The sequence below is a fragment of the Punica granatum genome, chromosome 8, assembly GCF_007655135.1.
Source record: "Punica granatum isolate Tunisia-2019 chromosome 8, ASM765513v2, whole genome shotgun sequence".
In the NCBI taxonomy this organism is placed as follows: Eukaryota; Viridiplantae; Streptophyta; class Magnoliopsida; order Myrtales; family Lythraceae; genus Punica; species Punica granatum.
This window is the reverse complement of record NC_045134.1, coordinates 9,965,529-9,982,742: the sequence shown is the minus strand read 5'-3', so window position 1 is coordinate 9,982,742 and position 17,214 is coordinate 9,965,529. Positions and strand designations below refer to the sequence as shown.

The 17,214-nt window shown below is 38.1% G+C and overlaps 2 protein-coding genes across 5 annotated transcripts; one reads left to right on the top strand and one right to left on the bottom strand.

Annotated features, from left to right (window-relative positions):
- The first annotated feature begins 666 nt into the window (after positions 1-666).
- Positions 667-2,903, top strand: LOC116189307. 2 transcript variants are annotated; one of them, XM_031518910.1, is made up of 3 exons: positions 667-979; positions 1,651-1,990; positions 2,091-2,903. In XM_031518910.1, exons 2-3 carry the CDS (start codon positions 1,676-1,678, stop codon positions 2,691-2,693), a joined length of 918 nt encoding a protein of 305 aa, XP_031374770.1. In that variant the 5' UTR covers positions 667-979; positions 1,651-1,675; the 3' UTR covers positions 2,694-2,903. The 2 variants fall into 2 exon arrangements, with proteins under 2 accessions (XP_031374770.1, XP_031374769.1); XM_031518909.1 differs by having other exon boundaries at positions 668-979; positions 1,663-1,990.
- A 9,022-nt stretch (positions 2,904-11,925) lies between these two features.
- On the bottom strand, positions 11,926-15,710 carry LOC116188240 (serine/threonine/tyrosine-protein kinase HT1). Of its 3 annotated transcripts, none has more exons than XM_031517461.1 (5): positions 15,422-15,710; positions 15,257-15,327; positions 13,500-14,392; positions 12,897-13,352; positions 11,926-12,629 (listed from the first exon to the last, which is right to left on the bottom strand). In XM_031517461.1, exons 3-5 carry the CDS (start codon positions 14,223-14,225, stop codon positions 12,351-12,353), a joined length of 1,461 nt encoding a protein of 486 aa, XP_031373321.1. In that variant the 5' UTR covers positions 14,226-14,392; positions 15,257-15,327; positions 15,422-15,710; the 3' UTR covers positions 11,926-12,350. The 3 variants fall into 3 exon arrangements, with proteins under 3 accessions (XP_031373321.1, XP_031373320.1, XP_031373322.1); XM_031517460.1 differs by having other exon boundaries at positions 15,478-15,710; XM_031517462.1 differs by lacking the exon at positions 15,257-15,327 and having other exon boundaries at positions 15,478-15,710.
- Between the last annotated feature and the right edge of the window lie 1,504 nt (positions 15,711-17,214).

Sequence of the window (17,214 nt, the reverse complement as noted above, 5' to 3'; positions counted from 1 at the left end):
CACATGTTCAATAAGTGTACGATAGATTTACTCACTATGTTATAATCAGCCGAATCGGAAACTCTGTGGTCCATCTTAAATTGATGACATTTCGGTTTTATATTCTTCGTGTTAAATGTAATATAGAGTGGTTTTCTAGGGAAAAGATCAGAATTTCTCGTGCTGAAACTTCAGCCTAATCCCTACCCTTCCCTAAGTCGCATGGCCGATCCGAGAAGATCATCTGCGGCAGACCCGACGCATTATCAGAAGTACTTCACATGACCTCCCATTGAGATTCAACCGACAAAACTCAAGAAGTAGTAAACTCTTTTAGCATTTGAGTCAACCTCTTATTCATTGAATTTTACGGTACTTCAATCATCTTAAATTCAAATAAATTATCACATGTTTGTTTGCACTGGACGTATACCTGCGCTATGTGCAGAATTTTAAGATAAAAAAGAACGCTATGCATGCAAAATATTAAGTTAAAATTTATTTGCTATTGTTGTAATTATATTTTTATAAAATTACTTGTAGAAAGTATTTATGGTGTTATTTCTATGTAATATGTTTAGAAACATTTATATTGATTTCTTTTCCCGAGAAAAAAAAATTGGTGAAGAGAAGAGGTAAATTTACCAAATTAACCTTAGATCCGAGAATTCAAATATGGCCATTTGCCCGACATGCGGGACTCCACCCCCACCTTGTTTCTTCAGTTGCGACGGAGGAGCTTTGCCTTAAACTCAAGCCCCTCCCCGCCCTTTCTTCCTTCTCTGCTCGACATCCTTCCACCTTTTCTTCGCGAATCTGTCTGTTCCTTCCCCGATTTCCCAGTCTTCAGCGCTGCGTGAAGCCGCCCCCCACCCCTGCACCATTCGGTGGTCAGTTCGAGCAGTGGCCGGACAGACATCCCCAATCCGAGCCCCTACCAGTGGGTACTCTTCTGAAGAGGCTCAGTTTGCGATTTCCCACTTCCATATCGAAGTGAAAGGTAATTTCTCCGACCAATTTCATGTTATTCCGTCAAATTGCATCATTCTCGGCGGTTGGGGTTTTCCTCACTGCTTGCCTTTACTGGTTGTACAAGAACGGTCCCTGTTTAGCTCGATTTGTGTTTGCTTGCTTGCTTTGGAGCAGCTGATGAATTTTTTGGTGAATTTCTTCCTTTTACCTTCTGTTATTGTTGCTTTCAGTTTGCAGGAAGAAGATAGGCGGTTCCGGTTATACCTCTGTTTGATGCTATTTCGTTTTAATCTCGTACTTTACTGAAGCTGTTAAGGCAATTGTTTAGTGAGTAGACTTAATTTCTACTAATGGCTTGCAACTGGAACGGCCGTTGTTTGCAATGTTGACGTTGCCCTCCTCACCTGCAACTGTTTGGTGAAATGGCTATGAAGCTGATTCGTGAAATGGCTGGGTATGATGTTTGCTGTTCTGTGCCTTGCCTGACTGACTTCATGTGTGGCTAGTGAACCTTGAAAGTTCTTCCAACAGTCGGTTGTCCATTTCTTTTCTCCGTTTTTTTTGTTCCCTTTTCCATCTTATGTTGCTGTCTGTGCTCTACTGTTACTCTATCTTTGGTCCCATGACTCTTGTTTACGCTTCCATTTGTGTTTATAATATGTTTACGGCAACCAACATTGTTGTACTCTGCTCTGTAAGTTGTTGGTATAGCTCGGTAGCAGAGATGGCTCCCAAGGGTGAAGGCATAGTTGAGTGGACTAATGATCTGGAGAGTGCTTTCATTGAGATCATGCTTGATAAGTTTGAAAGGACACATACATCATCTTGGAAAGGGAGAGACTGGGAAAAGATGAATAAGGAACTGGAAGAGCAATTTCCTGGCGTGATTCTCGGCGCTGAAAAGCTGAAACAGAAAGCACGAAGGTTGAAGATCCAATACAATCAGTTCACCGAGCTCATTGAGCACACTGGTGTCGGTTGGGATGGCCTAACCAACACAGTAAAGGCGAGTCCCGATGTTTGGGACAAGTTTATCAAGGTACAATAATGATTACATATAGTTCCGACTCTTTTCAATTTGCCTCATTTCAACCAAAGTTGTTCTTACTGGGCAAATTTCCTGTGTTTTAAACATGCAGAGGAACAGCAACTTCAGGACTTTTCGGTCCAAAGGCTGCAAGCATTATGACGCCTTAAAAACTCTGTTCAAAGCTTCGACAGCAACAGGTGCCCTACGAATTTCATCCACCGACCCACCTAAGGGCCTCAGAACTTGTGAACGTGTGGAAGAGCAATTTCTAGCAGCACCGAACAGCCGTGGGGAAGAACCAATCGATCTTGAAGAGGGCTCTGGCGATAGTGATGACCCGGTTCATGAGGTTGATGAACCAGTCGTTACAGCGTCTAGGCGTCAAGTGAGGAAAAGAAGTTCCAACACCGACTCGCTGTTGCAGGAGTGCATCGACTTGTTCAAGCATAGTATGAACAAGAAGAAGAAAGCGAAAAAGTGTACCCCTTCGAAAACAAAGAGAAGCAAATCCGTGACGAGCCCTGAGAAACCAGCGATGCACAGCATCGAGGCAGCCATGGCTGTGCTCAATGAAATGTGGGGTACAATTTCCATAGACGAGTATCTCGCTGGTAGTGCGCGTATTGCGGAGCATGAGAACTGGCGCCGTGCGTTCATGTGCTTTTACGATGGCGCTAGGCGGGAATGGCTGCGTCGCCTTGTTGGCCCTTGAGCGGGCGTGGTTCCTCCTCATATGTGTTTGTTATATACTTTTTTGTTTTTCTATTATGATATTAACCAAACCCTTATTTTGTATTTGTTGAGTTTGAACCTGCTTCGCTTGGATTGATTTAATCTGCTTTATGTGACTATCTGTGATGTGTCTTTTTATGGTTTCGATTGTTGTTGCATTTGTTTTATGATTGAAACCTTCTTCCCTTCATTATATTGTGTCAATTTTTGATAATCTACCATGTTGTTTATCGATATAGTTTGTTAAGCTCAACGGAAGACACAATACCAAGGCATGGGAATTCACCACGAAATGATAATGAATCAAGTGACGAAGAAAATTACAGCACAGAAGATTTGTTCCTCCTTCTGGCGATGCAGATTGCAGCGATCGAATAAGATGTCCCGCGAAGACATCCAAGTAGAACCTCAAGTCTACAAGGCAAAGAGTACATGAACGAAGTGCTTGCAAATGACACCAGGTGTTTCGAGAATTTCAGGATGAATCTTCACATATTTTGTAATTTGTACGACACGTTAAGAGCAGATTGTGGTATTAGAGATACTAGGAATGGTATGACTGTCGAGGAGATGGTCAAAATATTCTTACTGGTACTCGCACATAGTACTCGATTTGTCGTGGTTGTCGAACGATTTTGCATTCTAAGGAGACGGTGTCACGGGCATTCAATTTAATATTTCAAGGACTTCATTCGTTGGCACCAGCATACATAAGACAGAGGAACGTTGATCTGCAGCCCGAAATTCGAAGGTTCCGACAATGGTACCCATTCTTGAAAGTATTTCTCTTACAACTAATGAAATGGACTTCAATAATTTTCTAGGTGAACTGCAATTCGTATTTATTTTCATTATTACTATAGAATTGCATCGGAACAATAGATGGAACTCATGTGGCTGCTTGTGTGCTAGCATTGGTGGAAGGCGCGTATCGCGATCGAAATAGCGAAATTATGCAAAATGTACTCTTTGTTTGTTCGCATTAATGATCTTAACATATGTCATGATCGGATAGGAAAGCCCATGACTCGAGAATTATGTTCGATGCCACGACGTTGGAATTATTCCCCGCGCCACTTGGTGATAAGTTCTTATTGCTCATATCGCATTTTCTCTTGTCAATCTCGTATGTATTTCGATAAATACATGTAACTACATATATATATTGTTTCTACATATATGCTTGCGGAACAATATTATGTAGTTGATGTGGGTTTCCCCAATATTCCTAGTTATTTGGCTCTTTACAAAGGGCAACGGTATCACCTCAGTGACTTTAATGACGACACCCCTCCAACGACGAAGAAATAGTTGTTCAATCAGTGTCACGTATCCGTTCATAATGTTATTGAACAGTGTTTTGAGATTCTGAAAAACAGATTTGCAATACTGCGGTTAATGCCAAACTTCAGACCAATCGCCAACACCATATTGCTCTTGCCTGCTTCAAGTTGCACAATTTTATTCGGATGAATAATTATCATGAAAGATTGTTCGAGTATGGTAATGCATGGCAATATTACGATGAATTCTGAAATCCTCCTCATCAAATTGGAATTCGGATTGATGTAGACATGACAAACAGGAAATATTGCAAATCAAATATGGGATGCGAGAACAAGAGGAAGCCAGTGACATAGGAATGAATGGATGGTGTAGAGAATTAATTATAATAGGATTGTATGTGGAATAATATATGGGACCTACCTATTTGACTTGGAAGATATGAATTTTATTTTGTAGTGAGTAAAGTTAAAGTTAAAGTTAAAATTTTTAAACTAAATTGTAAAACCAAACGGGGTGTTTGTGTTTGATATTAAAATTGAGTTGAGTTTTGGTTTTAATTGATTTGTAATGATTGTGTTACTGAATTATGAGAAAAAGTGTGAAAACGTAATGAATAGTTTAGAGAAATTTATGATTGTTTCGTTGAATTATGGAAAAAAAGTAATGAATAGTTGAAAGAATTTAGTATTAAAAATTAAATCGAATGGTTAAAAAAATTAAAGAAAAATGGAAAAGTAATAATTGTGTTATTGAATTGAAGATAAATTGAGTTGAATTGAAAAAAATTTCTAAAGCCAAATAGGGAGTTTCGCAAAATATTATTTTCTCTTTACACTTCTTTCCCCAACAATTTCTCCTAGGGATAGACCAAACCAAGCCTCTGAACTTGTTGGACTTCACTTATACGAGTTCGGACCCATGTGCAATCCAAAAACTTAAACTAATATGTTACTAAGCATTTACTACATATAAGCTCCCTCCACTTTTATTTGGGGCCAGTGTGGGACAATTTTTGTCCCTACCTCTACTTCCATCACCCAGCCTCACGTAGCGACATATAATTATCTTGGTTGCAGGTGCCTACTCGAGGCACACTACTTGCAACACTCGATCCTAGGCTCGTGTCGGTGTGATGTGGGCCCGCACGCGTGTGTCTCCCCAAAATCGTTACCTTTTTAGTTGTGATGTCACATGTTAGATTGAACTTATACAGATTCGGACTCATCTGTAATCCAAAAATTTACGTCAATGAGTTACTGGATTTGCCACGTATAAGTCCTCCACTTTTATCTGGGGGCGAGCGTGGGACAATTCTTTTCCCCACCTCTACTTCCATCGTAACTGAATCCAATGGGAAACAAAATGAGAAAAAACAAACCTCTTGAAGAGGTCCGACTACAAGCAGTTTTTACAGCAAAAAATGGTGCGGTTAATGACTTATTTATCTCCAACACTATTAACAATGGCAGTAGGATTTTTTTTTTCCTTTTGTTATGAGGGAGGTTCGTGGGATTAGTTAGTGCAATGAAATAGAATGGTTGATAGCTAATAAACGAATACGAGTAGTCCCACTGAGTATCGAACACGAAATTTCTTGATTAATTAGGTCAGAGTGCGTCACTGTGCTCCATTCTCTTTTTAATTAAAAATGTTTTTGACATTCTGAAATCGATTGGGGGGACACTTAAGAAAATTCTTCTATTCCATTTATAATCCACAATATTTAGGTTGGTATTTTGTAATTTAGAATGAAGCTCGTGTCATTCCTTCCAATGCCACGTCCCAGTTCTTTTCTAGTCTCCAATGCCATGTCTCAATTATTTGAAGTTTTCGAGAAGTAAATCTTTGACATGCATTGCCATATGTTTGCACGTAACGATTTCTGATCATAAATTTCTTCTTTTAAAACCCCTGCCATTCAACGAGAAGCTTCCTCAACTTTGGTCGTGCGTGCACCTCATCGGAGACTGCGGAGAATCGACAGTGCAATGGAAGAAGAGATCGCGTAACTTGGAAAGAGGATATTGCAGACCGTGTAAGAACAAATTTAATCCTCAATGAATAATCAAATTTAATCCTTTGATTAAACATCCCCACAGGTTTGATTAATTCGTCATATTAATTCTCCTACACTAGGTTCTCGTCATTCTCTTTTGTGTTTTTCTTTTCTTTGTTTTATTATATACTTTTGAAGTCAAACTTTATACCAAGACTTTGATTTTCTTTCTTCTTCTTTTTTCCTTGCTATTTCTGCAAGTTATTTCTTCTCTGGTAAAAGATAAGCTCATCATCAATGCAAGTTTTTTGCCTTGAACAGGTGAAAGCCGGTTCCTTATATTAGGAGGATTTAACAACTTGGGACCGAGACAAGGGTGCCAATTTCCTGCATGGCTCCATCGCCTGTGTAGTTCACGCTCTCAACCATATCCTTTTCTAGGGCAAGCCATATATACTAGATGAAAAAGCAAATTGGGAGGACCTTGTTCGTGGTTAATGGAGATTTTGCTTTCATCCTATTATATTGGAAATGGTTGGAGGATGCCCTCAATCGCTGCAAGGATTTGCTTAGAAAAGCTCAGCTCTATGATGTTGTATACGCCTCTCTTTTCGATTATGATGATTGTGGCTCCAACATCATGAATGCTTTTCGCAAATTATGATGTCCAAAGACAAATACTCTTGTTACAGGCAAAGGCGAAGTTTCTATCTAATTGTAGGACATATACAGCTCTTGCGGATTATCGGTGAGCGCTACCTTATATGATGAAGTTGTCCCATCTGCAGAAGACTTGGAAGGTTATAACTCACAGAATTTGGCTCGTCGCTCCTTGAGTAGCAAGCACTTATTTGATGCATATCACCGCCTTAATGATGATGACAAGGGAAGCGGACAAGCTAAGCCTTCTGACTGGATGGCAATCTGGTTTAAAGGTCCATCTCGATACCATTGTCCAAAGAAGATCAACGCTTGGGTTCTGGGTGCTGCGAGTAAGTGCGGTTTCTCTTTTTCGTCGAAATTGGGTATCGACCGAGATGGATCTTTAAAACCAGAATGCCACTAAGTCAGAAAGCTTGACTTGCCCATTCCCCCTTGCCATCATCATTAAAGCGGTGATATGCAGTAAATAAGTGCTTGCGACTCTGGGGGAGGTCAACATAATTCCGTGAGTCATAGCCTTCAAGTTCTTCTGCAATTTGGACGACTTCATCATAGAAGGTACTGCTCACCGGTAATCCGCAAGAGCTGGATGTTTCCCACAATTAATTAGAAGCTTCGGCTTTGCTTATACCAAGAATAGTTGTTTTCGGACGCCATAATTTGCGAAAAGCATTCATGATGATGGAGTCACAATCATCATAATTGAAAAGAGAGACGTATACAACATTAAAGAGTTAAGCCTTTCTAAGCAAATCCTTGCAGCCATTGATGGCATCCTCCAACCATTTCTAATATAAGAGGATGAAAGAAAATTTTTCGTTAACCACGAATAGGTCCTCCCAATTTGCTTTTCCATCTAGTATATATGACTTGCCCCAGAAGAGGATATGGTTGAGAGCATGAACTGCGCTGATGATAATTAGAGTTCTATGCAATGAAAGTGACATCCTTGTCTTGGTCCCAAGTGGTTAAATTCTCTAGATGCAGAGAGTCAAACATGAGCGGCCAATTGGTTGAAAATCTTCCAATTTCAGAAGATCACACAAGAATTTGGGTCCCGTCTTCATCCTCGGTCTCTCTCGAAGACAAGACTATTATTGTAGTAGTCAAATTTCTTTTTCTCGTATGATTATTCGTTGAAGGTTGAATTTCTTCTTACGCGGTCTGTAATATACAAGATTAGAGGGTCCATGAGGAGATAATTTCCTATGTAAATTGAGGAGATAATTTCCAATGTAAGTTGAGGAAATAATGTCCTAGCTCTAAGGAATAATTTTTTCATATCAAAGATTTTGAGACATGGCATTGGAGTCTAATAAAGATGGGACGCGTGGCATTGGAAGGAATGAAAAGAATTTCCTTCTAAATCGCAAAATGCAAACCTTAGTATTGTGGATTTTTGAAAATCCTAGACTTAAGTCTCGCAAATATTGTGGATTATAAAGGAATAAAAGAGTTTCCTTAAATTTCTAGCCAAAAAAAAAAAGAAGAGTTTCCCTAAATGTCTGCAAATATTTTCGAGCGTCAAAATAAAATGAGAGAGAAAAATTAAATCGAGACAAGCCCACTTCACACTCCCTAAATATAGTCGTGCGCAAGTCTCGAGGGAGGTGAGGAATTGCGACTCGGCCTCTATTACAGATAATAAGGCTATTCGTAATTGCTATTACAATTACAAAAAAATAAATAAAATAATTATTTTTACGTAAGTAATATATCTGTAATGAAATTCCTATTCATGTGAATCAAACGCAACATAAAAGTTATGTTAAAGGGGATATCAACATGAATTGATTCAAGCGGTCCAACACTTATTTCGCTTAAGTAAGGTGTCGAGTTCATATATAAGACTTACAATTGGAAGAGATTTATCTTTTAGTGGACTGACTCGACTCGAACTGAATTAATTAGGTTCAATGAATTTCCGAAAATCAAGATACACCCCGAAAAATGGGAAATGTGTCCCAAATAAAAACAAAACAGAAGTTACAAAAATTTCATTCCATTGACACGGTCAGCAAGACAATTTCTTTCGTTTATTAAGTTATGGAAATGATGCATTGAATTTTGATGACACTTCCTTTTCATGTGAATAAATGCCTCTTTTTCTTCCTAGAAACTCCGCAATGAAGAATAGGATGATGAGGTTGTGATGGAAGAATGGAAGACTGCGTCTTCGGCAGCTTGCCAGCTCTGGGAAGGCTAAAGAGGATTTAACTATCAGCTTGGCTTGGTCAAGTGATTCGATATTTGTTCTCTTTAAATAAAATTTCGCGGTTTGAATTTCACCAATTAGAATATTCATACCTGGAGAGTTTTACCTCTTAGAAACGACCCAACTCGATCATGAATTGGTTGGAATCCATTAGCCTACTGCATATTAGGCATTGCACTCCAAAAAAAAAAAGTAAAAAAAGAGAGCTAAATTTGATCTTAATAGAGTATATATATATATAATATACATAATGGAAAATTTGTGAAGGATTTTGACTCAAATGTCTTAGTACATTATAGATCATTATCTCCCTAATCATCAATCCTTTATCCTCTTAACATTTTCTTTCAGGTACAACAGAGGTTCATAAGTCTAATATAATTAAATAAAAATTCTAATATCTAATAAAAGAGTATGGTAGTCTTATTGAATATAGAACCTGAAACCTTTTGATTACCAAACGAGACAGTGCGCCACTGCGCTACACCCTCTTTGTTCTTTATCATCTAACATTACAGTTTGATTTTATAAGCAGTTTCAAAATGTAAATGCTTGGCATATTTAACTAAACTTGACACAATCATGAAATTTCCAAGGAATTGACATTGGGCAAGTTATAATGGATAATATAAATGCACTGAATACCAAATTCACAGGTCCTATATTTATTGCGAAAACAATGTATCAGGTGCCGTGGTTGACGGGTTCTACTTTAACTTTATACTTAGATATGTTTCATCCAAGAAAGACTGGGAAAGAAAAGGATATATAGATGAGAAGTCAATACTTAGGTGCAAAATGGACTTTTCATGATCACGATCTTCTGAATTATTAATAACTAATGCTAATAAGATGTATTCATTTTATAAATGATAGCTTCAAGCAAAAAACAAACAAAAAGATTTTTTAAAAAAATCTTGGACTTCGTTATGTATTTTCCGAAAGTGAAATTTCTATTATAAGTTCCAAAGATAAAAGTTAGATACTTCGTTTGAGAAATAAAAAGTAATAAACTAATATATAACAAAATATTCAACTAAATATTCGAAAAAATATGTATTTTCAGGTTATATACATGTGATAAAATAACATATTGTATCTTTTACTTCGAGAATAGATGAGAAAGATTATCATGCATTGGCAAAAAATTCCACACTTAAGATTCAAGTTTATTGATAAAAGTGAAATCATTCAATATCAATAAACAAAATATGAAGACTGAAACAGAATGTCTCACGACTATTCTTTTTTTTTTTTCCCATATTCTCAATATACAGTTTCGTTAACACATCATGTTTTCTTCATACCATCTAAAAAGGGTTTTAATACAATATATTTCATAGTTTGACACTTTTTTTAGATCTATTTCATAGTATAAAAATTACCTAAAAAGACCAATGATTTGCATGTTATTCCAGATCTATCATAATGTCACTTTTTCAGTCAATATTTGACGGAGTTGCTGACGTGGCTCGTGAAAGTAATGTGGGCCCATCCTTGCCATGTCAGCAATTCCATTAAATATTGACAAAAAAAGTGGCTCCGGGATAGATATAGAACATGCAAACCATGAGTCTTTTTATGTAATTTTTAAATCATTGAATAAATTTAAGAAAAGTGTCAAATCATAAGGCATACAGTATTAAATCCTGATAAAAAACTTTGTATGGCTTTTTATTTTTCAAATAACAACCTGAATAATTATTATTTAAAGACAAGATGAAATTACTAGAGTTATATCTTCAAACTTTGTTGAATAAACTATACCTCTTTAATTCTTTACACATATGTGCTACACTCAGGTCTTTATCTACTTTACATTACAAATTAAAGAATGTTAATATAATTTTTCTTCTCCCAAAATTATTTATTAAAAATAAAATTAAAAATATGGTAGAAATACAGCGGAAGTCCTATAAACTTGAACTTTTTTTAACTTCGATCCTATAATCTTCACTTTAGATTTTTCAATCTTTATGTATTAATTACTGTAATATTTTTCTTCCAAAAATAGGTGCAAATTTTAAGTTATGTAAGAAAAGAGCAATACCAAGTCTACTGAAGGAGAAAAAATTTTTAAAAAAAAAAGCAATGCCAAGATATGAATTTAAGGAAAATATGGACTCATTGACCACTTAAGTTATAATTATCGAGCTGGGATAACACTGAAATCTTATTTAATGAGATAGTACTGTATTTTGTCATATTGAATTTTTAACATTTATTTAACTCGAGTTCAAATTATTGATGGCATATGATTTTCATCTACAGAGCTGTTTTATTTTTAAAAAAAAAATTGTGATTGACAATTTCATGTTATATTCTCATGATAATTATTAGAGTAAGAATCAATTAACAAATAATCTGATAAAAATTAAATAATCATGCACTGAAATCGGTCGCAAAAGTTCAATAATAATAATAATAATTAATTCTTCAAAATTTAAATTAATGGATGAGTTCGAATTAAGAAGGATTCACACCTGCAAATTTTTTTTTTTCTAATTGTACAGAAAGAAGAGAGGAGTTTCAAAATATTATTTTGAGAGTTTTACCTCTTAATGAATCGACCCAGCTCGACTGGATTAATTGAAACTCAATTAACCTTCCGAATACAAGGATTCATACCGGAAAAAAATATTATATATTCTTTTAGCAATGGTTCATTTAGTGACATGTGACTAAATGAAAATTTCCGCATGAATCTCTCTTTCAACTTAATATATAAATATAGATATAAATATTTCCAAGCATGCAACTATGCAATTAAAAGTTCACGCCAAGGACTGTAACACATAGTATCTACCAGGGATCATCCTAAATACCCATAGGTTCCTAATATGTAGGATGCATAGTTCAGGCAAGCAATGCATACTATAGTACAAAGAAGGATAATTATGCGCATCATATGAAGCAGTCAAGAGTAGTAGTCGGAGAAGTATATATACAGAATCACGGCAGGTACAGTACAGCGACGTACTCACTTGCATGGATATCATGAAACATGCACATATCCATGCCTCGAAATAAATCCGTAACGACTCCAGCACGAGAAAAGTTATTCCAATAAAAGGAAAAGGTCCCATTGAAGGGTCACGTGAAAGGCAAGGCAATAGTTATTTATTACATCCTCACTCCACGCAACCAATTGAGAATCCAATAAAATGAGTACCCTTCAACGAACACTCATCAATCAAATTCCAACCATTTTCGCAATGAATCACGACACCACAACCGTACGGTTCTCTGTACCTGGACGATTTCGTCACATGGAACAGAGGCTCTCACATTATCTATACACATTCACACACAACACGGGTACATGACATGTATATACACAAAAACATAATTATGTTTCAGTGGATTCACTTGCATGCATGATGAAAGCCACAAGTGATTTCTGACTCCAAAATAATCCCCACTCGCAATAGCATGAAAGCAAACTCTAGCTGGGCTTGCTATTGAAAGCTGAATACTCACGCAAACTTTGGCTTGGGCATGGAAGGGCTGTTGTTCTGGTGGTTTATCGGGCCCAGCTTTTGAATCCAGTGGCGAAGCCCTTTCTTGGGATCGGAGCAGGCTGGTATCTGCGCCAGTTTCAAAGTTCCATCCCGAGCAAATGAGGACTCGAACTCTTCAAGCACCTTAATTATCTGCCAGAACTCAGGCCTCTTTTCGGGATGGACACACCAGCATTGCTCAATGAGCGCTTGGAGGGCAGGTGGGCAGTGCTTTGGAATTTCCGGTCTCAAGCGCTGGACCAATCCATGCCTCATTAGAAACTTATTAAGAGCAAAAACAAGCTGAATATTTATAAAAACACAAATATATATACACAAATAATAAAAACCCGGAAAAAAAATGACTTTCTATAATGAGTATAACAAAGTTAAAGGTGATCTTAGCATTCCCTTTTTACAAAGTTAAATGCTCCTTAAGAGTTGCCTCCCTGACTTATATGCGCCATGTTTACACCAGAAACAAATGCAGAAAACATTATGCCAAAATTTGGAAAGACAAACCTTATTAAGTACAGCATAAGCAGCTTGCACGGGAGTCATATCCTCATAGGGGATTGCTCCTGCCACCATTTCCCAGAGTATAAGCCCAAAGCTGTAGACATCAACCTTTCGACCATAGGATTTACGCTTGATCATCTCGGGGGCCATCCATCGGTAGGTCCCGGGATCGTCAGCAAGAGTGTCACAGTGAGCAGCATCACAGGCTATTCCGAAATCAGCAATCTTTAAGTGGAAGTTCTCATCGATTAGTATGTTCTCAGGTTTGAGGTCACGGTGAATGACCCCCTGGGAATGAACATACTCCATTCCTCGAGCCATATCGAGAGATATTGAAAGAAGCTTCTGCAAGGGAATTGATTTGCGCTCAAGCTTGTGTAAGAATGCCCTCAAGGACCCTTCTGAGAGATACTCCGTGATGATGCAATAAACTGGAGGCTTCTTGCAAGCTGCCACGAACTGCATAAAACGAGAAACTAAGAACCAGAAACAAAGACATTGAAAGTAGAACCAAATGATCAAGCAAAAGAAAATTGATACTTATACAAGAAGAAAAGAGCTAGTATGTTAACATGAGAAGATGGGAGGGGAAAAAGATTCGCTTACTTTTATCACATTATGATGATGAAGGTGGGACAAAATAATAGCTTCCCTGGTGAATTGCTTCTCCAATCTAGCAGCTAGAGATCCATTTTCATCATCATCTGGGACCCTAATAATTTTCACAGCGACAGGCTCATCCATGTAGATCCCATGATAGAGTCGGCTATGTGCCCCATGGGCGAATCTAAGCCCAAGAAAGAGCTGGGACATATCCACAGCCCATTCTTCTGTTTCCACAGCTACAACTCTACCACCTCCATGGTCAAAATACTTTGACCAGGCCGATTCCTTTCTGCCCTTCGATTTATCATTAATTCTCATTGAAGCAAGTTGCCTTAATGGGCTTTTATTTGATGAAGAGATGGAATTTGATGTCTTGGGATCACGAGACTCCTTATGAGACAGGATTGACTTGTTGAGTCCTTTCCTCTGTGGAACAGGAGTTGAAAACCGCCTCTGACTGGATTTAGCCTCCTTGAATGCATCAGAAAGGGCGGTCTCAGGAAGTGGGGATAGGGACCTCTGCTTATGGGTTAATTTCTGAATCCGTGGTTCGCAGGCAGTTGATTTCGGGCTTGTGATAGTTGTTGAAGGTCGTGATTTTAGCCTAGCATTTCGTTCTACCTCAATATTAAAAGGAATTGAGGACAACTTTGAAGGGTCTAGGCGGTGGCAAACAGTGTGAGAGAACTTTGCCCGCCTAATCCAAGAACTGGCCTCTTCATCCATTTTCAAGTAAGTTAAACTATACAGACGCTAAAACACCTTGTATCCACAGCTGTACTTGATCTTCTCCTTCTTCAGCATAGAAGACTCATTATCATGAATATTGCGCCAGAACAACTTTTTACAGACTGAAAAGCTCGAACTGCTATTGTTCTTCAGTCCCATCAAACCTAACAGCAGATCAACCAATAAGAATGAAAATTTCCTTTTCCAGGCTGACTCAAAGAAATGCAATAAATAATTTCCATTAAAACCATAAATAATGCCACACACTGCCAGGTTGAAGCAAAGAAGGCCAAGGCCTAATACTCGGCAAACTCCTCTCTTTATCAAGCAAATTACCAACCCAAAACATCTCAGGTTTGCCAACCCCAAAGAGTCAGAAAAAGATCCAAGTCAAACAGCAATAAAGTATCCACTTCCCAGAAACGATGACCCGTGACACAGTAGAGAAACCTCATGAATTCAAGTGAAAGAAAGGGGGATCGAAAGTAATCGCAGAGTAGATGCAAACTCTCATTCCAAGGTCGGTTAGTCAATGTTAAAGAACGACGATAAGCGGATCCATCAAAATCAAATTTTCACAACCGTATCGTATCGAAAACAAGAATTCTATCAGCTGCAGAATCTTTTCTCCTGCATCTTCCTTTCCTAATGCATTTTCACAAGCGTCATTTCTCATAGAATCTCCGGGTAAAAATAGAATGGCCACAACGTTCTTCATCAATCACAACAGAGAATTAGCCACCGGTTATATTCAGGGGCCAAAAAAAAAAAACTCTTTTCTAAACAGAAAAATATTTAAAAAATTGAAATATTGCTTAAATGCAAAAATCACCCTGCGTTGCAAGCCATGAAAAGGAATGGCTTGACAAAATATATCTATTTTCCAAAACGAAAAGATTCGATGAAATTAGATGAATTAATAAAAACAGAATTCCATCCACATGAATTGACCCTCGAGAATCATCGATATACGGAGAGAGCCACATCAAAGAAATGAAAAGGCAGGGCAAAAGTTCTGAAGGGAAAACCTCAAATGGACCGCAGAGAGACGAGGACGACGACGAAGAGTCTTCAGAATCAACAGAATTTCAATCAAAATCTGCAGAGAAATGGCGAAAAAGCAGCTGATTGCGCATACGAGAGGGGGAATAAATATGAATTGATTCACAAGGAGGAAAGGAAAAGTCCAATACGGATGCAGACGGAGCTTCAAGTCAAAGGCGAAAGGAATCAATTCAAGCGGACTCACCGGATCTCGTGAACCGGCGGCCGGCGACGAGGAACGTTCAAGCAAATCCGTCGTCTTCTTCTTTCCTCTCTCTACCTATCTCTCTCCGTTCGGAGGAGAGACCAGAGGAAAATTGGACACGGAACTTTTTTCGGAACTCCGCCCACAACGGTGTCGTCCCGCACGGACTCTCTCGGCCCCCCCTTCTTCTCTCCCTCTCTCCCCTATCTCTCTCTCCGGTGCTTTTCATTAATTGTAAGAGAATATTCAAAAAAAAAAAAGAGTATATGGGACCTATATATATGCGATGACTTTACTTTCACTATTTAGAAATTAGTCTATCGGCCTTTTGTTTTGGTAAATTAAACCCCCAGCTTGTCTGAAATTTCACTATAGGGCTCGGGCTCGAAATTTGAGCTTTTGTCAATTTTAGCATGTGCATGCTTTGGATGAGTGATTTGCTCGGAGGAAGATGCTTTCGGGAGAGTAGTGTCTCGATAAGTGGCTTCTTTCCTCAGCTTCAATTAGAATGATGTTCACTTTTTTATCCTCAAATAAGTTACGATACATCAGTTGATAAGCATTTTGCGAAGATCAATAACAACGGCTGCACTTGAACTTAAATAAGTTTCATCGCTTTTGGCGAGTCTTAATTTTCTTTGTAGTGACCTTCCAAACTACAGCCATCCATACTTTGGCATTCAGCATCCATCCTCTAATAGTGACTAGCTACGATAGGAATACTGCAAATAAAAGAGGGGTGAAGTTAAAAACTACGATAATAATAATAAGACTTGTTGACCTAAAAATAGAAATATTGTCACATTGATTATATCATTGAAGAGGTTTTTCTATGTTAACACAAAGAAATTTATTTTTGTCATGATATTTTCAACAAAATAAATAAAAGAAAAGTCAAAAGTATCTCTTGAATTAATTCCAGCCAAGCACATGAGGTTCCATAAATGAATACAAACTATTAATTAACAATGGTTGTGGGACACCGTGATCAATCCATGTATTTTGCAAATTGTCATGGTCTAACATAATACTTAAAGAATTGGATCTTAATGAAGCAATATGTTTCACTTTTGTACATGTATTGGTCGGCTTTGATACTGATAATCTGTCAAGCAAAAATGCATGCAGAGACTAAAGGGATTTGAAGGAAGTGAAAATAGAAGGACTAGATATATCAACTTCCAATTCCTACAGAAAGAAAATATCAAAACAAATCATATTATAATAATCAATCAAATTCCACTCCCATGGGATGCTACCTACCATACGTATCGTGTACGGGTACAAAAGGCACGATCCGGACGGTAGATTCTCCCGGTGGGGCCCGCGCAAATGTGCCGCTGAGGCCAGAGCGCGGAAGGAGGCATGCCGCTGGGCCCGGACGAGGGACATAGTGCCGTGCGGGCCCCACAGAGGAAAAAGTCAGAAATGACTGGCAGAGATAGATAAATATCGTAGTATATCATAAATAGACAATTTATGAAAAAGAATAAAAAAATAAAAAAAGAGAAAGGAAAAAGATAAAAAGGAAGTGAGAAGGCGAGGGGGGAATCCAAGTGTCGCTGTTGGAGGGAATGAGGTGGGTGGTGGGGTACGTACGTCTACGGTTGATTCGTAGTACGGTCCCGCACGGATACGGTCCTCGTTTCTTCCCCCATCGGGCTAATTATTGACTGGCATGGGCCCGGAGCGGAAAGTTCCTGGGCCGGGGAGGCCCATTTTCATTTATTTAGCTCT